This window comes from Lampetra planeri, chromosome 5 (genome assembly GCF_965212315.1).
Source record: "Lampetra planeri chromosome 5, kcLamPlan1.2.h2, whole genome shotgun sequence".
In the NCBI taxonomy this organism is placed as follows: Eukaryota; Metazoa; Chordata; class Hyperoartia; order Petromyzontiformes; family Petromyzontidae; genus Lampetra; species Lampetra planeri.
Genome location: NC_136111.1, coordinates 1,823,502 through 1,846,061, shown reverse-complemented (window position 1 = coordinate 1,846,061; position 22,560 = coordinate 1,823,502). Strand labels below are relative to the sequence as shown.

Sequence of the window (22,560 nt, the reverse complement as noted above, 5' to 3'; positions counted from 1 at the left end):
GGAGTAGTAACAGCTACAGCAGTAGGAGTAGTAACAGCTGCAGCAGTAGGAGTAGTAACAGCTACAGCAGTAGGAGTAGTAACAGCTACAGCAGCAGGAGTAGTAACAGCTACGGCAGCAGGAGTGGTAACAGCTACGGCAGCAGGAGTAGTAACAGCTGCAGCAGTAGGAGTAGTAACAGCTACAGCAGTAGGAGTAGTAACAGCTACAGCAGCAGGAGTAGTAACAGCTGCAGCAGTAGGAGTAGTAACAGCTACAGCAGTAGGAGTAGTAACAGCTACAGCAGCAGGAGTAGTAACAGCTACAGCAGCAGTAGTAGTAACAGCTACAGCAGCAGGAGTAGTAACAGCTACAGCAGCAGGAGTAGTAACAGCTACAGCAGCAGGAGTAGTAGCAGCTACAGCACCAGGAGTAGTAACAGCTGCAGCAGTAGGAGTAGTAACAGCTGCAGCAGCAGGAGTAGTAACAGCTACAGCAGCAGGAGTAGTAACAGCTGCAGCAGCAGGAGTAGTAGCAGCACCAGCATGAGTAGTAACAGCTACAGCAGCAGGAGTAGTAACAGCTACAGCAGCAGTAGTAGTAACAGCTACGGCAGCAGGAGTGGTAACAGCTACAGCAGCAGGAGTAGTAACAGCTACGGCAGCAGGAGTAGTAACAGCTACAGCAGCAGTAGTAGTAACAGCTACAGCAGCAGGAGTAGTAGCAGCACCAGCATGAGTAGTAACAGCTACAGCAGCAGGAGTAGTAACAGCTACGGCAGCAGGAGTAGTAACAGCTACGGCAGCAGGAGTAGTAACAGCTACAGCAGCAGGAGTAGTAACAGCTGCAGCAGCAGGAGTAGTAGCAGCACCAGCATGAGTAGTAACAGCTGCAGCAGTAGGAGTAGTAACAGCTACAGCAGCAGGAGTAGTAACAGCTACGGCAGCAGGAGTAGTAACAGCTACAGCAGCAGGAGTAGTAACAGCTACAGCAGCAGGAGTAGTAACAGCTACAGCAGCAAGAGTAGTAACAGCTACAGCAGCAGGAGTAGTAACAGCTACAGCAGCAGGAGTAGTAACAGCTACGGCAGCAGGAGTAGTAACAGCTACAGCAGCAGGAGTAGTAACAGCTACGGCAGCAGGAGTAGTAACAGCTACAGCAGCAGTAGTAGTAACAGCTACAGCAGCAGGAGTAGTAACAGCTACGGCAGCAGGAGTGGTAACAGCTACAGCAGCAGGAGTAGTAACAGCTGCAGCAGCAGGAGTAGTAACAGCTACAGCAGCAGGAGTAGTAACAGCTACAGCAGCAGGAGTAGTAACAGCTACAGCAATAGGAGTAGTAACAGCTACAGCAGCAGGAGTAGTAACAGCTACAGCAGCAGGAGTAGTAACAGCTACAGCAGCAGGAGTAGTAACAGCTACAGCAGCGGGAGTGGCAGCAGCTACAGCAGCAGGAGTAGTAACAGCTGCATCAGCAGGAGTAGTAACAGCTACGGCAGCAGGAGTAGTAGCAGCACCAGCAGTAGGAGTAGTAGGAGTAGCAGCAGCTACAGCAGCAGTAGCAGCAGCTACAGCAGTAGGAGTAGCAGCAGCTACAGCAGCAGTAGCAGCAGCTGCAGCAGATACAGCAGTAGCTTCGGCAGTAGTAGCAGCTACAGCAGCAGTAGCTACAGGAGTAGGAGCAGCAGCAATAGTAGCAGCAGCTGCAGTGGCAGCAGCAGAAGCAGTTTGTGTTAACGCTACAGAGCATAATTATTATAACCAGCTGTCGTAGCAGCAAAACAAGCAGGAATGTCAATAGCAGCAGCGGCAGAAATGCTCAGCAGCGGCACGGCAGCCTCGACGGTGCTGTGAGTGCAGCGATGAATAATGAACAGTTGGCTACGTACGGTGCGAAAGAAGTTCAACATACACACCAAGGCCGTAATTATAATATATATTAGGGGGGACACATCCTTCCCCCAATATTCAAATATGCTCAAAATGTCCCCCCCCCCCAATATATTGCTATTAAAAAATGATTGCTATGCTTTGTAAATAAAATAACAATTTGCTAAACCTTGGCCACAATATCTGGACTTGTCTTCATAGAAATCAATGCATAGATTTCTGTTTATATGATTGTGGTTATGGTTGAACTTTATTAATCCCGAATCTCTGCCATTACATACAATGAAACAAGAAATGGTAAAAAAGTAAAAACAGCAATGTAATACAATACACTATTAGACATTGCCAAAAATAAATAAAAGTCCATCCCGTATGTTAGTGACTTTTTTAATATTTTAGGCAGGAAATTAGTTTTCAAATTTACATATTTTTCTGGGTTGGGACCCCCAGACACCCTGGAAGATTAGGTCCCCTCCAATGTTGACTCCATGGCTACGGCGTTGACACACACACAGTGTGAGGTGTGGACTCGAGTCATGTGACTTGGACTCGAGTCAGACTCGAGTCATGAATTTGATGACTTGCGACTCGACTTGGACTTGCATAACAATGACTTTGTCCCACCTCTGGTGTATACACACACACAGTACACACACACAGTGTATACACGCACACAGTGTATACACACACACAGTATACACACACAGTACACACACACAGTGTACACACAGTACACACACACACAGTGTATACACACACAGTGTATACACGCACACAGTGTATACACACACAGTGTACACACAGTACACACAGTACACACACACAGTGTATACACGCACACAGTGTATACACACACACAGTATACACACACAGTACACACACACAGTGTACACACAGTACACACACACACAGTGTATACACACACAGTGTATACACACACACAGTGTATACACACACAGTACACACACACACAGTGTATACACACACAGTGTACACACAGTACACACAGTACACACACACACAGTGTATACACACACAGTGTATACACGCACACAGTGTATACACACACAGTACACACACACACAGTGTATACACACACACAATGTATATACACACAGTACACACACACAGTGTATACACACACACAATGTATATACACACAGTACACACACACAGTGTACACACACAGTGTATACACACACAATGTATATACACACAGTACACACACACAGTGTATACACACACACAATGTATATACACACAGTGTACACACACACAGTGTACACACAGTACACACACACAATGTATACACACAGACAATGTATATACACACAGTACACACACACAGTGTACACACACAGTGTATACACACACAATGTATATACACACAGTACACACACACAGTGCACACACACAGTGTACACACACACAGTACACACACACAGTGCACACACACAAAGTGTATACACACACAGTACCCACACACAGTGTACACACACACACAGTGTACACACAGTACACACACACACAGTGTATACACAGTGTACACACAGTGTACACAGTGCACACACACATACAGTGTACACACACAGTATACACATACAGTGAATACACACACTGTACACACACAGTACACACACACAGTACAAACACATACAGTGTACACACACACAGTATACACACACAGTGTATACACACACTGTACACACACACAGTACACACACACACAGTACACACACATACAGTATACACACACAGTGTACACACACACACACAGTGCACACACACACACAGTATATACACACACAGTACACACGCACAGTACACACACACACAGTGTACACACAGTAAACACACACACAGTGCGTACACGCACACACAGTGACACTCGAGGGCGTAGGGGCCCCGCATCAGCACTCGGCAAACAGGCGGGCGGGCTCACGAGCGCCGATGGAGCTCAGTCTGGAGATGACCTGGCGAGGTCAGTGCCATTGGCAGCCCCCCCAGCCTCCACTGGCACGCCGCCGTGCCCTGGACACGTGCGGCACTTGTGTCGATCCCGATCCACTGCTGGACAGGCGCGGTTCGCCAAACTCGGGGCGCCAGCAACTGGGCATGAGAAATAACACTGGTCAACAACAACAAAAACTTTTTTCTGGCCTGAACTTTTGCAGCTGTTTTAGACAAACTTCAGGGTGCTGATTCCAAATGTGATCTCAGATTTGCTCTATCACATCAAATTTTTATGCTATCGGCATACCCCATTTTCATTGATTTTACCCGAAATTAACTCTGTCACTTATGATTGCAAGTTGTTGCGAGTCAGTGACTGCTTTAGTGTTAAAATATGGTGCTGCGTTTTTAGGATAGTGTGTTTATAATATCATTGTATGTAGATATCCACATTTATTTAATATTTTCCTTCTGCAGTTTTGATTGAAAATGCAATATTTGATATCTCAAAAACCTGATGTGATAGACAAAAACTGATGCCAGATTTGGAATCAGCACCCCAAAATTACATTAAAACCGTTGGACTACCTTATGCCAGAAAAAGTGTGTTGACCAGTGTTATTTTTGTAATAAAAATTATTTTCTAAAAATAATTTCGTTGTGTTTTTTTCTTCCAAATAAATATACTGATTCTTTCGAAGTGAATTGCCTAATGAAGATAACATTTTAAGTTGTTCATAGTAAAAACGGCTGCGACACCACAGTCTGAGTTGTGCCTCGGGGAGGTCATCGGGGTGTTGGCGAAGGCGTCCTCCGAGTGAGAGATTTCCATTCATTCACTGCGATTCGCCTCCAGCGTTGTAGCCACGCCGCTTGAGACCCATTCAGAGCGGTGGAGAAGACGCCTGTGGCTGCGATGAGAGACGAAATCACGACGTGCGGTTACAGCGTGCGAAAAAATATAGCAGCTCACAGCTTTTGGCAGTGTCAAAGTGGTTGTGCAATGTGGACTTGAGGTTCATGGGGACAACATTTGAGTGCTTTGCTGTTTTGTTTCGTACTGTTTATAAATGCCTACCGTTGGTAGATAACACGCTTATATCACTTTCACGCGAAGGCCAATGACATGACGAGATTGTTCTTCATTAGAACGCCGTCTTTTCAGAGGTCACTCACGAGCCGCCGCTGCAGGCTGGACAAGGCAATCCCGCGCTCACGTGGACCGTGTCGACGTTGTGGGTTTTACTCTCCAACACACGGCCGGTGTGTGCTGAACTAGTGACGAATTGGCACGTTACGTTCACGTGGCAAACCTTACTAGTTGGCTGTGTCGGGTGGTAGCGGGTTTAACGACACATTCACATTTACGCGATCGAACCCAAACACCTCTAGTGTGGATGTTGAACTTCTTTCGCGCCGTACGTAGCCAACCGTGCTAATCGGGGGTTGTGCCATATCGGACGCGGGGGTTATACGACCATACTTCGCCATGCTGGTCAGTGGGGGGTTGTGAATGCGGGGAGCAGAGACATTCCTAAAATATCTATAGCCCCAGCGTAGCCTCACAGAGCCGATAACACTTGCTGCATATCGCAAGGTCAACGATCAGGAATCGTAACGATTTGTTAAATTGTTCAATGGGCAAATCATTTGAGCGTATTAACCAATCACAAATCTGTAAACTCCTTATCAGTGCCTCCCTTATTACAGACCAACTCAGACCGTATTGGTCACCCCGTGTCCCTTATAGATCTCAACGTTCATCCTGCAAAGTCCCATCACAATGGAGAAACAAACAAATAGACAACAAATAAGATTTTTTTTTGCCAGTATTGAAACGGTTGTATGCCATATGGACCTGAAAAATGTATTTCCCTGTACAATAATGCGGGGAAAACCGTATGGGTTGACAGGTAACCAGTCATAGAAACTCCTCGCCGCGATGAAGCTCCCGGCACTTTGAGGGCAGTTGTGTAACCCACTTAAACCTCTTTGAGAGTTTTAACAGAATCCTCAGATCAAGTGGGGACCGGCAAAAACATTTTTTATTTAACCATGTGAGAACTCAAGAGACCAGGGGAGTCTCGCTTGCGAGAGTGACCTGGGTTTGCAAGTGCAGATGTGACTCGTGGATGTGGGATTGTTATTTCTCTCTTGCCTAACCACTGCAAATGCTACTGGAACCCTTTGTACAGATCCATTAAAGTATAAACAGTTCCCAGTTAGTGAGAGCTGGTTCGTCAATCACCCAGTGACAGCTGTACATTACAGTTCATTCTGTCAAGTGCAGTGGAAATAAGGAATTGGGTGCTTCACCCCAGATATTGGGTGGCGAGATGTTAACTACCTCGCCTGGAATGCAGGAGATCGTGGGTTCGATCCCGACCCTGACGCCTGTTGTATATGTGGAGTTTGCGTGTGCCTTTCTCCCCGTGGTCGCGTGGATTTTTCTCCGTGTTTTTCCTCCACATTTAGAATCAACGTGCGTTTAGAGTATTTCGCTGCTATACATTTCCACACGTGATAAGCCACTATCGTTGAGCTCAATAAAAAAAAAACAAGATAGTTTTATAGTTCGTTTACATGACACCAGCAGGGCTCCAACTTGGGTCGACTTTGCGCTTCGCTCAGGAGTAATAACCGTTCAGTCGTGGGAGGAATCTCGCTTAATGTGCCCCATGTCTCCCCGGACCACCATCCACCCCCCATGTGACGCAGGCGCAAGGGGGAGCCTCCTCTGGTGCACTCGTGGATCCCCTTCTTTGGAAGAGTGGTCGAGTATTCCAAGTGCCCCCCCAAGTTCCTGCTGCGTCTTCAGAAGAAGCACGGGGACGTCTTCACCGTGCTCATACACGGTGCGCCATCCGCTCCTCCTCCTCCTCGTCTCTCTCTCTCTGCTCTCGGGGGCACACGGGCGCCCCAGCACCGTCGCTCACCCATGCGTTGGTCGGGTCGTGGCCGCCCCCGGGGTTGTCGCTGGCTTCCAGCTCACGATGTCCGACGGTTTCGCTCCACGTTGCTGGGAGATCCTTCAAGAACCGAACCCGAAGAAGCTCTCTCCAGTTCGTGGGGGGGGGGGGGGCAAAACGTCGGACATCGCGGTGGTGGAAAACACACGGGTGGAGCTACGACACAGCAGCGCAACGTCGACGGACACCTGCGCAGTGGGATACAGAGTGTGCGGCGTCCGCACAGCGATCTCGCGGTGCGGTCTCGTAGCCCTGGGGCCATGTTGTGAGCACCACGCGCGGGTCACACAACCGCCCCCCCCCCCCTTAACGTGTGCATGTTGAACTTCTTTCGCACCCTACGTAGCCAACCGTGCTAATCGGAGGTGCGGGGCGGGTGGGGGGCGGACAACAACAAAGTTGACAGCTTGAGGAGCGATGTGCTTCTGTCCCGCAGTGGCTCAGACACTGGGCCCGCACGTTACATAACACTCGTGTCGCGCGGGCCAATAACAGCGCCGCCGGCACTGTTACGACAGCTGCACCAGCACAACGTGAAATATTAACTCAAAAGGGTGATACAAATAATATCCCCCCCCCCATACACCCCGTCACCTTTTGACCCTCGAGAGAGAGAAAACGAATACGGAGTGAAGCAATATCTGGAAGTGTGTCGCGGGTTTGCAAATTGGGTCTCCGACTAGACTTGCGCTCAGGTGCCAAGTGACGAAAGTGGTGGGGGACAAAGCCACAGCCGTTGCTGGGGGTATTCTGGATGTGGTGGGCCGGGTGCGAGGATATTTGGCAGCACGCCGAGCCGGGCGGCGTTTCCCTCCCTCTGGGTTTCGTGGTGATCGCAACATTTTATTTAAAAACAGGTCACGGGTTAGTCTCTGGCCGCTGCGTGACCTGTGACTGTGACGTCCCTTGGTGATCTGTCACCAATGAGCGGGGCGCGTACATTGGCGCATCAAACCTATCGATGCATGTCACCTCCTAAGTTCACGAAGTATGCACGTGTAAGAATCGATGGAGTTTTGACTTAAAACTTTCGTGACTGCAGGAATTAATTTTGTTTTTGTTTCGGTAAAGTCACGTAGATAGAAACCACGACGTTTCGATCGCCTGATGACGACCGCTTGTGTTGCGATCGAAACGTTGTGCTTTCTATCGACCTGACTTTACCGAAAGAACCAAAGAATATGAAATCAATGGAGTGTTTTTTTCTTTTCCTGGCACTCCGTATTAATTACAGCAACAGGTAGCAGAGTGCACAATTATACATCCTATTCATCACAGGTAAGCTCACACCGACTACATTATTGATACATGTAATTTTTAAAAATATATATGGGTGGAACAGTGGGCGCAGCGGTTAGCGTTGCTCTCACTGCGAATCGAGCGGCCTGAGCTCCATCCCGGGCACGGCTAACACCAGTGGCGAGTAATATCTGCGCCACCCCTAGTTACAGTTTATGCGTAGCATCGGTCGACTTGGGATGGCGGCAGCTGCAAGTGTACTGTCGTTTCTCCTACTCACCAGCATCATAATCAGCCATTGTCTGTCCACTGTTGGATAAAGACCTCCGCGTGCCGTCGCCATCCTTCACAGCCCAGCGCTGCGATCTCCGTGTTCGTGCGCCTGATACTGCCCGCTGTCGATAAGCAGATGATACATTAACGATTGCCTAAGCGTTATTTTAAACAGTTGTTTTTGTTGTGTGTCATGAAGTGAGACGAACGCATTTTCATTCGGGAACGTTTGCATTGAGCAGTGCAGCACCGTGTGTTGGAGGAAGGGTCCTTGAAAAATGGGGGTCATAGAACTACTTCTGAGGTCACTTCAGCAGGCCTCTCTATCCGCGCGAGCGTCACATCTTTTTATGCACCACAAAGAGTTGTTCGTATGTCAATCAAACTGAATTGTTTGATTCTAAGAGCTGATATTTCGACAAGTTAGAAGAAACCTCAAATCTTAATTACGTTTCGGGTGACTGGGCTGGACACATCGACTCGCTCACACTCGAGCACTTATCCAGCAGTGGATCTACAAACGGCCCGCACATCGACACATCTGCACGTCTCAAACGCGTCCACGTGGGCCACCGCCCCCGCCCCACCACCTCTGCCTCTTGACTCAATTTGTCGTCGTTTTCGCAGGCAAATACTTCACCTTCCTGATGGACCCTCACATGTTCCCGTCGATCATCCGGCACGGGAAGCAGCTCAACTTCCACGAGTTCTCCTCCAAGTTCTCCTGCATCAACTTCGACCACCCCCACGTCGACGACCCCCTGTTGGGCGTGTGCAATGACGATCTGCTGCGACAATACACCTTCCTGCAGGTGAGGCCAGACCGTCGTTCCGTTTTTTGGGAAATCCGGGATTGTGCGGGCTGGTGATCGACACGGAAGAGGGACGAAGCTTTGCGCTTGAAAACCTTGCGTGGCATGGTCAGCACGGTGACGTCTCCGTGACTTCACGGCACCCCCCCCCCCCCCCCCCCGAACGGTTTCTGAAAGTGGTTCGTCTGAGCCGATGTTGGTTTTCAGGAAGTACATTCTCGTTTTTGTATTCAGTCGTGTCGGTGTCGTATTTTTGATTTCTCCTTTGACGCGTTCGTTGCCACTCCGATTTACATTCACGTTATTTCACGGCCGCCACTCTTTTACTTGATTGCTTCGTCACGCTGGCGACACGGCTCACTCTTGCACCTTCCCTGGTTTCTCGAGCTCTCACCTAGCTCAGTCAAACAAATTCAAACTTGGCCTCCACAACTCCCTGGATATTTCCCGCCCACCCCCCACCCCAACCCCGGCTCCATCGTCCACGCAGGGCGCCGAGCTCACGAACGTGACCAACATCGTGATGGCGAAGCTGCAGCAGGTGGTCTTCCACGAGCTGAACGAGGCCGTGGTGGGCAGGACGGGCGGCGACGTCCACGGCTGGCGCACGGACTCCCTCTTCAGCTTCTGCCAACGCCTCATATTCGAGGTGACCTTCGTGATGCTGTACGGCACGTCGGGAGATGCCGAGGCCGACCGCCGCCTCTGCAAGAGGCTGCAGGCGCACTTTGAGCCGTTCGACAAGGTGCTGCCGCTCATCTCGGCCGGGGTGCCCCTTTGGCTGCTGGGCTCCGCGAAGCACCACCGCGACGAGCTGAAGCGAGAGCTCACGCACGACAAGCTGTCGCGCCGCCGCAATATCTCCATTATCGTGCAGTCGAGGATGAGCGTGTGGGACGCGAACAAGAACATGCAGGACACCCACAAGGCAGGTGAGTGAGTGACGAGGTGCGGAATTTGTTCCAACGGTTGTGGTCATTTATTTTTTCGGGTTCGGCAAAGTAAACGATCTGACCAAATGCGTGTCGTCGAGATGACTCGACGCCCCGACGCAGCCAGGCATACTTAATTGTCGCGCGTGCAAATCAGTGCAGCCCACCGCCGGTAAGTTGTAAGAGAAATTCTCGCGACAGGTCTAGCGATTCGCTACAACGTTTCGTTTGAAACGAAGGTCTACCATTGTCAGGTGGACTAGATCCAGGAAGTCGGAATTGTTCGTTGATTTCCCAGCGTAGTTGAATTTTTTTTATTGGTTTTAATTGGTTCAGCTGTTTTCGTGTGGGGGAGGAGTCTTAACGGCACAGAGTTGGCGAGATAATTTCGTGGCCTGACCCAAAAACGAATTGTGAATCATAATGTCGACTGTGAAAACTCAAGCATTGTTTTCCTGAATGGGAAGCTCCTTGGGTTGAACGGGAAGGTTTCACAGCTCCCCGAGGTGTTATTGGCTTGTACCGCAGTTGAATTTAAATGCTATATATGAATCCAAATTTCCTGTGTAAATATTTAAAATCATCATTCATGTCTGTTGCAATTTTTTTTGTTAAAGGTCAGCACTCGTACAGTATTTAGGCTCTTTCAGCATCTCCCGAAATCAAATAACATTGGCATATCACTTGTAGTTTAGGAATTTGGCAACAAACCACCGGAGTAGCTTATTTTTAAAGAGATGATGTTGCTCAGGGCAATACGAGTTGCTAGTCTGAGTCCGGTCTCCAGTGACCTAAACAATATCACAACAAATGTGGTTCTGTACTTAATGTAGAAAATCTTTCCAGCTCTGAAAGTGACATTTTGCCAGTTGGAATGCCATTTGACAGGGTGGGTCGCCAACCCAACCAAACCTCTCCAAAAATAAATTCCTACTTACATGCACAAAGTAATATATCTTTCCGATGGGGTTTCAGGGTTGACTGTGCGCTGTTCGGCGTGATGTCCGACGTTCCGCTCCGCTCGCTTGAACGCAATCCGGGAGAACTGAGCTTTAATAAGCTCTCGGCACGTATGACGAAAGTCGGACCGCGTGCCGAACAGCGCACGACAACAACCCGAAAACAACACGGAGAGCCGTGTGGCGGCACGGCCACCAAAAACCTCATGGCAGCCGCCCGGCGTCTTCCCTGCCATGCGCTTCATGAATGCACACCGGTCTACCCGATCGCACCCCCCCCACCCCCGCCAACACCCCACACAGGGCACCACCTGGCCTTCCTTTGGGGCTCCATCGCCAACACGGTGCCCGCCATCTTCTGGAGCCTCTACCACCTCCTGCAGTGCCCCCTTGCGCAGCGGGCCCTGCGTGACGAGGTGGACGCCACCGTGGGGAAGAGCGGAGCGCCGCTTAAGCTGGGCTCCCCGTTGTGCCGCAGCCGTGAGGACCTCAACGCCATGCTCATGCTCGGTGGGTGTGGCTCGCCGACGGGGCGTGGAATTGTTTTTCGGATCGTTACGTACGTATCTTGCGTACGTGCGTGTTGAACTTCTTTCGCACCGTATGTGGCCAAACGCGCTATTTCAGAGATGCGTTAATTGCCGAGCACGGGCCGGAAGGAGTATGCATCATCACAGTCGTCTCGTGCCCTTGCTGTGAGTTCATCAGCAACGGTGGAGCCGATGAAGTTCCACTTCGACCACTCCACATTGATCCCTCCACCTCGACTCCACCACCTTGATTCATTTACTGAAAACTACTTTATTTAGGACTGATTTTTGTACTTAGTTTGTTCTCCTTCCCCCTCACCACCTATTGGCACGGTTGGCTACGTACGGTGCAAAGGAAGTTACATTTTCACATGTACATACATCAACGTACATTGATTTCTCCTCCCGATCCCTTCTCTTTGACACCCCACCGCCCTGACCCCTGCCGCGTGAACCCCGCCACGGAATCGGCGCATCAGGCAGCGCGGTGAACGAGAGCCTCCGCCTGACGAGCGCACCCATGAACATCCGCGTGGCCCTGGAGGACGTGGCCATCACGATGGACAGCGGCTTCACCCTGAAGCTCCGCAAGGGCGACAAGATCTCCTTCTCACTGCAGACGTTGCACACCGACCCGGACATCTACGAGCAGCCTGAGGTGCCACCCCACCGCTGCTGAACGAGTGCCGTGGCCGTTGGGTGTCTGTGGTCTGTGGAGGAGTGTTGGTGGATGAGCGATGCGTTGAGTGTTGGCGTTTTTGAAGGAGTGATTCACGCATTGAGATGGACTCTCGTCCATTCACCTACACCGTGCAGTTCATCCGCCTGTTGGCTTTTGCGGACCAACACTTTTTGTGCGACGTTTGCTTACAATTCGGCTTCTCCGAGTGGGGGGGGAGAGAGGGGCGAATGACCGCGTGACCCCTTCCCGTTGGCGTGACGCGCCCTCCTCCGTCTCCCCAGGTCTACAAGTTCGACCGCTTTGTGCAAGATGGCAAGGAGAAGACCACCTTCTACAAGAACGGGCGGCGCCTCCAGCAGTACCTCATGCCCTTCGGCTCCGGCAACAGCATTTGCCCCGGCCGCTTCCTAGCCCTGACCGAGGTCAAGGACTTCATCTTCCACTTGCTCGCCCTGCTGGACTTGGAGCTGTTGCCCGGCCAGCCGGACGTCGGCATGGACATGAGCCGCGTGGGCATGGGCCTATTGACCCCCAAGCGCGACGTCCTCTTCCGTTACAGACTGCGTTCGCACGTCGGTTCGGCCGCCGCCTGAGGCGCACGCAAAGGGGACCATGGGAGGTCGTGCCACCCGGCCGTGTTCTCTGCTCGCCTTCCCTCCACCTTGGCGCGGAGAGTGATAGGGAATCTCGGGTGGGCAGATGGGGGCGCGTCCCCGGCCGGCAGTAATGCTCTCTCCCTCTCTGTCTCTCTCACTGTCTCTCGCTCTTTTGTCTTTTTTATTCTTCCTCCCGTAGGTGTGCATCCGTCACGGCGCTTGCCCGGGTTGCTTTCATCGTGTGCAGTCAGACGAGGGTTCATTCTGACCGATATGAATGTAAGACCTTCAGTACTGATAATGAACTATGTACACCCTTTGACCTAGGTAAAAAAGTGACTAGAAACAGGTTATGCTACCATTCCATTACTAGAGGGAAGCGTTTTATAAATGTCGAATGCAGCCAATACTCGCCCATCTTCCGGCGAGGGTGAATATACATCTAAACTGCAATAGTCAACATAAGACGCTTATGAGGCATAAGATGTAACAGGACAAAGATGGTTGAGGGCAAAAGTCTCACGCGGCTTCAGTTTGCTCATTTTTATGAAGGAATAAAGATGAAGCTCGCGTGTAGGAAGAAGGGCTGGTCCCAGCTTACATAACATTCACGATCTGTCTAGGGCAGTGGTTCTTAGCCTGGCGTGCGTGCACCCCCTGGGGGTGAGAGATGCCCTTTCTGGGGGTGCTAGAGACGGACAGATTTGTTTAGAAGATAAGTCATTGGAACACAAATGAAACACGGTCACGTAAGTACAACTACTTAAAAAAAATCAAACATGTTATTAACATTATACATTTTTTTACGATTGAGAGGCTGCAGTGTAGGTGAAGAACCACTGGTCTAGGGTATATCCCTGCTTACACGAAGAGTGGGGCAACACACCCCTCCGTCAGTAACCTAGAGACGTTGGTGGTAATTCCACGTTCCCATGGTGGGTAATAGTCGATCCATAGCAATGACTATCTGTAATGTGGAACGAATTTCTATGGATGCCACATACATTAGGTTCAGTTGACCCCTGGAAGGGAATTAACCCGCGATCTACTTTATTTGGAGATCAGCGTTCTAACCACAGTGCAACCTATCAGTGTATAATGTTGCACATTCACGATTCACCTCGTGAACTAAAACAACGGACAAGACCGGTGGTGGAACTGAGACAACGTGTCCAGGGGAGGACTGCCGCTACAGGCGATCGTTGTCTCTGTTGCGATCAACTGATTGTAGTCTTAAGCTGAACTTAATGGAACTTTGTCGCAGAATAAAAATGCCGTTAAACATGTATGATGAATGCGTTGGCAGCCATGTATCGCATGGGGTGGGTCAGGCTTTAGATTTGAGAGAAATCTGCCGTTTTCTGGCCTCACCCTATGGTTTGTGTGGCTTAAATGGTGGCCTTTTGATGGCATCAACATTCCAAATTTGTTTCTGCCCATCCAATAAACGTATCTTGTCCCCACATTCCATACCTGTCAATCTCATATCAGTGCCTACCTTGTTACAGACCAATTCAGAGCTTATTGGTCACCCCGTGCCCCCTTGTAAATCTCAACGTTCATCCTACAAAGTCCCATCATCACAAGAGAGAAACACAAACAAATAGACACAATTTTAGTTGTATTGAAACGGCTGTATGCCGTGTGGACCTAAAAACTAAATTTCCCTTTACAAGAATACGGGTAAATCGTATGGGTTGACAGCTTATGATGAAATTACATTTATCCTAAATCAGTGGTGCAGTTTGGTTGGTGACCACAATATATATATTTATATATGTTACATTCAGCCATGTTGGATTGAGCATCGCCATGACGACCACATGGCCACATCCAACCAATCAAAGAGTGCTTGTTGCGTGTGAAACGACACGTACAAAGAAAAGTTTAAAGGCCACATGCAACTTTATTGACTCCACGCTGCAGCTCACGTTAAGCGCAGGATGGCAACATTGTCTTTTGGCAACGTTGCAAAGAAATTGCACCTTGTAACGGCAACTTTACGCCGCGGGCACTGAGACCTATCGGCAGATGAACGCTGCACAGGCATCCCGTCACCTCCGTGTTATAACAAAAAAAACTTCCGCATTTACAAAACATATTACCTACAACAACGCTGCCGTAGCTTGTAATTGTCATGAGCAAATCTGATATGGTTAATGTTATCCATTTATATGTGTGCCTTTATTTTTCCAGTCAAGTTTTTGTTGTTGTTTAAACTTTGAATAGCTTTGGTCGAGGGGCGTTCTCTCGTCCAACGCAGCCTTCTGATTTGCTCTCTGTGACTTCAGTGTGAGCTGAAGTTATTTTACTTCGAAATTCAGTATGATTCCCATGTATGCCTTGGTTTTCGAGATCTTGGATAATTGTATTAAAGTGATCTCCATGAATTAAAGTGCAATTTTATGGTCTGCAAAGGCTAGGCACTTGGATATATATCGAATTCATTACTCTTTGCTAAAATCTAATGTGTGCGGTCGATGGTAGAGAAACCGTTTCTTCATATAGTTCTCTGCTCGTGTGGTTGTTTGGCCTCTAAATGTTTTATTCTGTTGCCAGTGGCGTTTGTGAACAATGTATGCGCACGCGATAAGTAGCTCATAGAGCCGTAACCATTCACATCGTTTTTAGCGCCATTTTCGAACAAAATAATTATTGATGCATAATTCGATAATTTAGGTATTTCACTTTTTGTGTAAACACGTATCAGTTATTATAACAATGGATTGAATTGATGACAGGAAATTATTGAAGACACATAATTTTCCTAAAAGTGCTGCAAAGTTGGTCTCAAGATGAATATGACCAAAATAAAAGACGAGTTACGCCAAGTTGCCGTAACAAATGAAGATCTACGTGGAAGTGACCCAACGGAGAAAGGACAGATGGGGCAGTCGTGGAAGATAGCCTAGAATAAAAATTGCGGAATAAAGAAGTAGACAACAGAAGTGTGGAGTGTGTTTGGAGAATTTAGATGGATGATCAAATGCAAACTCCCAATGTGCGGACAGAGGAAAGTATTTGTATGTGTAGTGAGTTCTTTAAGACGGCATAGACGGATGATTTGAGGCAACACTTATTTAATACAAAGGACTTAACACTACACAACACAGTCCTTAGCTACACAGGGGTAACGGCCCTTGTACCCGCTGCCTGGAAGGGTATAGCCCCTCTTGTACTCGTCCTATTCCTGGCTAAGGTCTCGGGATCCTCCGGCTACACGGCCCTAGGGGAGGCCAGTTTGACCTGACCCAGCCAAGGCGCAGGTCTCAACCACTGGCCACTCGGACCCGGCCCTGATAAGGACGTCGGGCTCCGAAGCTTCCAGGGTCGTACCACTGGCTCACTCTGCCCTGCCCTGATAAGGACGGCGGGTCAGATGAGTCCCAGGGTCCTGGCTAGCTGGCCTTCTGTCTTCCACTGGTTCTTCAGTCTTCGCTGGCAGCACTGCCCAGACCCTCTCCGGCTCCTGCCTTTTATGCTGCTCTGTGGCTTGCTCCGGCCTAGCTACGCCTCCCTTCCCGAACTTTCTACCAGGTTCGGGAAGGGTGACATCATTCCCCAACAGCCCCCTACCTGGGGGCTGGCCCCTTCGTTCCAGGATCCGATCTGGCCTTCAACTGTCAGCCTCTTGGCTATACTCCCCAGGTACCGGCTCAACTCGTTAAATGCCCCCTATAGGTAGGTAGTGGGTACTGGCTGGAGATGGTGTACGTTCACCTAATAACACCATTACATATGTGTAGTGTGTGTCGACTGAGGCGCACAGATACCGTTGTTGGAGACAATGCGTTTATTAACTGTCAACTGGGTTCTGTTAAATTTTGATTTAAAGCTTTCGTGACTGCAGGGATTCATCTTCTTGTTTTTTTCGGTAAAGTCACGTAGAAGGGAAGTAATAAAATAATAAAAATAAAACATAATAAAATTATTCTCACGACGTTTCGGCCACAACGCAAGCAGCCGTCCTCAGGTGAAAACCAGGTCCGTCGAGGCGACAGAGTCTGAATGAAACAGCACACGAGCTTGGAGCATATTGAAGAGCTGGGCGCCTTGACAAAGGAATTTGCATATCAAGAGGAATTTAGCATATTTATGGGAAATGCAGGAATGTGATTAGTACTACATATGCATGTGCATTATGCAGGATTAACAGCATCAAAGGGAGCTGCAGTTGCTGCTGCTGCTGCAGTTGCTGCTGCAGTTGCTGCTGCTGCTGCAGTTTCTGCTGCTGCTGCAGTTTCTGCTGCCTCTGCAGCAGAAACTGCAGCGGCAGCAGTAACTGCAGCGGCAGCCGAAACTGCAGCAGCAGCAGAAACTGCAGCAGTAGCAGCAACTGCAGCAGCAGCAGCAGCAACTGCAGCTCCCTTTGATGCTGTTAATCCTGCATAATGCACATGCATATGTAGTACTAATCACATTCCTGCATTTCCCATAAATATGCTAAATTCCTCTTGATATACAAATTCCTTTGTCAAGGCGCCCAGCTTATATATATGCTCCAAGCTCGTGTGCTGTTTCATTCAGACTCTGTCGCCTCGACGGACCTGGTTTTCACCTGAGGACGGCTGCTTGCGTTGTGGCCGAAACGTCGTGAGAATAATTTTATGTTTTATTTTTATTATTTTATTACTTCCCTTCTACGTGACTTTACCGAAAGAACCAAGAAGATGGGTTCTGTTACTAAGTGTGGCTAACTTGGGTTAGGCTGCCCCCCTAGGCGCGTGTGTGTTAGCTAGCTTCATCCCCAAAACGACCCTGAAACCCCCTCGCACTCCCCCTTTATCCCTTGGCACCCAGCCCCGCCCCTTGCTGTGTCAAGGACGGCCCCCCGCTTCCGGCCACGTGTCCTTAGCTCCTCTAATTGGGGGAGCTTCCGGTCACGTGCCCTCAATTCCTCCAATCGAGGCACGACACCCAGAGACCTCTAACTGTGTCTCTACATCAGGGACGTGCGGTCAGGGGAGGCAGGGGAGGCAGAGCCTCACCTGTCATACTCCAATGAAAACAGCTGTTACGAAAAGTAAAAAAAAATGATTATCAAATAAAATAAATATTAAGATTTTTCCACTTATCTGTGTTATAAATGTCATTTCTGTACGATTTCAATCATTTGTATAGCCAAATCGCCAAATTTGCGGAGCTCCGCTGCAAATACAGGAAGAGACGAGAGGTGAGGCAGCGACGAGTTCAGCCTCCCCTCTGATTGTGCAACCCCTCAGTAACTGTATGGAACGCGGGCAATAAGCGCGTGCCTGTTACGATCTCAGTATGTCACCATTGTAATGTTTGTAGACCCCTTCATTTCATGTCCTCGCCTTCCATACTCTAGGTGGCTTATTTTACGTATGTGTATAAAGATATTTAGGCTCGCTGGTCTCGTCATGAAACTGCAATGAAAAAGCACCAGGGGAGGCAGCTATCACATCAGCCTCACTGAGGGGGACGTGTCTAACACGCCCCCCTCTGCGAGGACACGCCCCTCAGTGAGGACACGCCTCTCAGTGAGGACACGCCCCCCTCAGTGTGTGAATTGGCTCTGACACTGGCCAGTGCCTCCCCAGCCATTGACCTCACTGCACGTCACTGCTCTACATATGTATTTTGAACTTCTTTTGCACCGTACGTATTACACGTCGATCGGAAACACGGCCAGTGCCAAAGAAAACGTAACAAGGGCTGAATGGTGCGCAGAGCATCGTGGAGCGATGCACGTGTCATATCGGTCGCTACAATTGTCATCCAGGATGAATATGTCCAGGGCACACGCTCCTTTCTCCACCGATATTTTATTAAAAGATGGATTTTGCAACCGTGTTATCAATGAAGCAATTCCGTAAAATTCGAAAATACTGTTAATCTTTATTTAGATTGGAGGAAATCCGATGAGCTATGAAGCTCTTTTTCACAGATGTCCAGTAGGGGCGGGTTCAGCAAGTTACAACAACAAACAATACAACAAAAACCGACGGAAGTGCAAAATAGAGAAAAAGGTAACGTTTACAACCCCACGATTAAAACAAATAAAACTTCCAAATCCCACTCATTAATGTCGTGTCCATCATCGCAACCTCGATTACTGACAACCCTGTGTGGGCCACAGAACCCTTGGCATGCTCAGTAATGGTGCCGAGGCATCGTCCGCTCTTCACCGCAAACCCAGCACACGGTGCGTGTGCTGGGCCTGGTTGAGAATGCCCCACTTGCTGCGGTTTACTTTTCAGCAGCCAACACCGCCAGGCGCCGCCAAATTGGCTGTGGCTCGGCTGACCCTGGCGGAAGAGTTGCTCTGCTTCTCGACGTCTCGTCTTAGCAGTTCCTCGCTGTTGTGCGCTCCACAGTTGGAGCCCGCGTGCTCGCTGGAGATGAGCTGAGAGTCTACAGCATGGGACCCCCTTTGCCAGTACCTTTTATCTGGCAACAAAACAGGTGTTAAGATGTTAAAACACCAAACTTAAATCTTTTACAAGGTTAAATTTCGATTTAAAGCTTTCATGACTGCAGGGATTCTTATTGGTTATTTCGGTAAAGTCACGTAGAAGGGAAATAATAAAATAATAAAAATTATACATAATATCATACAATTATCACGACGTTTCGGCCACAACGCAAGCAGTTGGTCTTCCTCATTACTTTGATAGTGCATTGCAGAGGTGTGGACTCGAGTCATGTGACTTGGACTCGAGTCAGACTCGAGTCATGAATTTGATGACTTGCGACTCGACTTGGACTTGCATAACAATGACTTTGTCCCACCTCTGGTGCATTGTCTTTGGGCTGTACGCCTTTTGGCATTCTCTGGTCTAACACCGTTCGGAACGAGGCAAAAAAAAAGGCTGTGTCTGGTGTGGACCGATCAGTTTCAAGGACAATGCACATATTATCAGAGTATGTTTTTTGTTTGCATTATGACCACAAGCATTGTGGTTAATGAAGACATGATTCCTTGTAAAAGGTTTAAGTTTGGTGTTTTAACATCTAAACACCTGTTTTGTTTCCAGATTAAAGGGGAAAACCCTATTATCATGAGCTGAAAGATTCTGTGGTGGTGGTGGAGATAAGCTGATAAATGTTGTGGTGGTGGTGGATATGAGCTGAGAGATTCCTTGGTGGTGGAGGAGATGACCTGATAGATTTCGTGGTGGTGGTATGTGTAATACTCTTACGTGATTTGAGTCGACTGGCAGCTGGTATATGCTGGTAGAGTGGTTGAGTGTTACACCGAGGAAGACCGAATTTGAGCAGTGAAGCCAGTTTTACGCCGATCCTTGTGATGCCCAGTCCGTGCTTCGCGTGCCTCTTGCGTCTAGAGAAGGTGCACATTCGGGGTCTTCCTCGAAGTAACGGTTGTTAGTTTGTTAAAGTCGCCGTCAGGGTCATTACGACAAGGTGCAAGTCCTTGCATTGGGCTGTCACACAGAGGTCGTCCACGTAAATGAGACTAACGGTATCTGGGGTGGATTAGCTGAGCGTTGGTGTAGATGTTAAACAGTGATGGGGCAAGCTGGATGGAAAGCGACTCTGCTTTACATCCAGTTCTACGAGTGCGGATGATTTTGGTTCGACGTACAGGTCTTCAGTCATCTCCGGCAGCTTGGTGAGTAGCCGTCGATGATTGGCGGCATCGTAGGCTGCCCAGTCGTTCTACGGATACAGCTCCGGTAGTCAAACCAATTCTCGAAACCACCCTCGGTGTGCCGCGCAAGGTTGAGCAGCTGGGTTGTGCACGGTTTACCTGGTCTCTGGGATCGACCTCTCATCCGTACGCGGTGCAATACGAATACACGACAGAGACCAATCACAGCTCGGTTTTCCAGAGGTTGATTCTCAAGCTTCCCTCCTGAATTCACACGATTCAAATGTAAAATAAACCACAGGAACAGGTATGTATGGATGTTGAACTTCTTTCTCACCGTACATAACCATCCGTGACAATTAGAGGTGCGGAGGAAGGACAACAATCTAAATACACAAAACAGTTCTAAAGAAATAAATTTTCAACTTAGATAATTTAAAAGTGCATAGCTCCTGTGGCTTCCTAATATCGAAAGGAAGAGCCGTCTCAGACGGCCACGGAAGCGCATCTAACAGAGTGTGATGCAGTGACCGCCTTTGTTCGATGGTTAGCCAAAAGCCGCTGCTGTGAGGATGACCCTATACAAACTCAGTTGCTTTTGTCTCGAACCGCGGGCCCACCAAAATAAACGATTCCAGGGCAAGGGGCCAGGCAAATAGAAGACAGGCAACTGGAGTTTGCACAGCACAAGCGACGATGCACGGTTTTCTAGGGGGTCAAAGGACAACGAGACAACACGAGTCGGATCATCGTTGCCGGCAATATGAAGTAACTTGGTTAGGTTATTCCAAGACGTACAAAGGCCGAATAACCAACAATGAAAGTCCAGACTCTAAAGTCCAGCCGTGGAAGCCAGAGGTTGACCCCTGCGCTCACAGGTCTCGGCTCAGGTCAAATCGCAGGAGTTGGGCGGAGGGGGCCGCGGGCTTGACTGAGATCGCAAACTCCCAGGGCACAGGCACAAGGTGAAGCGGTGCCACAAGAGGTCCTAGACTCGCAGGTCTCGGCCACAAGCCGAGGAGGTCGCAAGCTCGCAGGGAAAGAATGTCGTGGGCGAGCGGCGCTGTGCATCTCGCAGCGTAGCTCGAAGGTTGCAGGGTAACTCCTCTCGGCAGGGCTGCAGCGGCAACAATAACAACAACAACAATAACAACAATAACAATGCCGTTTGTTGCTGGGCCAAAAGTGCGCCGAGGCTCATCGGCCGCAATTTTTTTTTGTCTCCAAACAGAAACACAACCGCGAGCGAATCCTCGCGCAGGAATGTCCCAATTGTAGCAGGACCCTCCTGAAAAAGGGGCACAGGCCCTGAGACGCAATCGTGTCTTTGTTGGGCAAAATAGCGAAGACAGGGAGATGTTTTTTCAGATGTTTAAAAAGCAAAAAACAACTTGCTCGACCTGCCAGGCCTCGTTGGGAGCAAGCGTCGCACACAGGGCTGGCACTGTGTCAGCTGGCACCACGCCGCGCGTGATGAATGAATTGCTTTCACGTGTGGCGGTGGAGGAGGAGTGAAACTCAGACTCAAAACCGCGACAACCTCGGCGCTAAGAGATCACAGAGCAGCCAGCACTGGCATCGTCTCCTGCGCTCGCCCGACCGATCTCGCCGATCGCCATGTCGCCCCTGGTGGCCCTCGTCTGCTTGGCCGGACTGCTGATGTTGCTGCTCTACCTGTCCGGGGTGCGACGCAGGTGAGGTTGGCTCCATGACAACCCACACACCCCCCCCCCCCACAATGTGTATGTATCTATGTTGAACTTCTTTCACACCGGACGTAAACGAAAGTTGCGGGGTGGGGGGAGATCGAAGGGGTTACTTAACAGCCTTTGCGATAACTTCACGGCAGCTTCTCAGATGTTTACGTGGGGGCGTACAAAGGTAATGCGGAGGCTTCTGGTGGTGTTCATGCGAACACGTGTGTGGAGAGAGACTTTTACACGTAGGTTCTCGCGAGAAATATCATCTGTAATAGTTTTTTTTGGTTTAGATCGCGTAAATATATAAATGTGTCGTTAAAACCCGCCACCACCCGACACAGCCAACTAGTAAGGGTTGTTACGTAAACAGAACGTAGCCAATTCGTCACTAGTACAGCACTAACCGGTGTGTTGGAGAGCCAAGCCACAACATTTACAATCAGAGTACGACGTTTCGCCAGTAATTACGAC

At 49.3% G+C, this 22,560-nt stretch overlaps 1 protein-coding gene across 1 annotated transcript in view; it reads left to right on the top strand.

Annotated features, from left to right (window-relative positions):
- LOC144718554 (uncharacterized) overlaps nt 1–22,560 on the top strand; it is a 41,638-nt gene that overhangs the window by 7,919 nt on the left and 11,159 nt on the right. Inside the window, exons 2-8 of the mRNA XM_078593924.1 lie at nt 6,540–6,676; nt 8,930–9,114; nt 9,605–10,046; nt 11,309–11,515; nt 12,015–12,193; nt 12,499–12,798; nt 21,944–22,083. Of these exons, the coding sequence (XP_078450050.1) occupies nt 6,540–6,676; nt 8,930–9,114; nt 9,605–10,046; nt 11,309–11,515; nt 12,015–12,193; nt 12,499–12,798; nt 21,944–22,083 (1,590 nt within the window). The remainder of the gene's footprint in view (nt 1–6,539; nt 6,677–8,929; nt 9,115–9,604; nt 10,047–11,308; nt 11,516–12,014; nt 12,194–12,498; nt 12,799–21,943; nt 22,084–22,560) is intronic.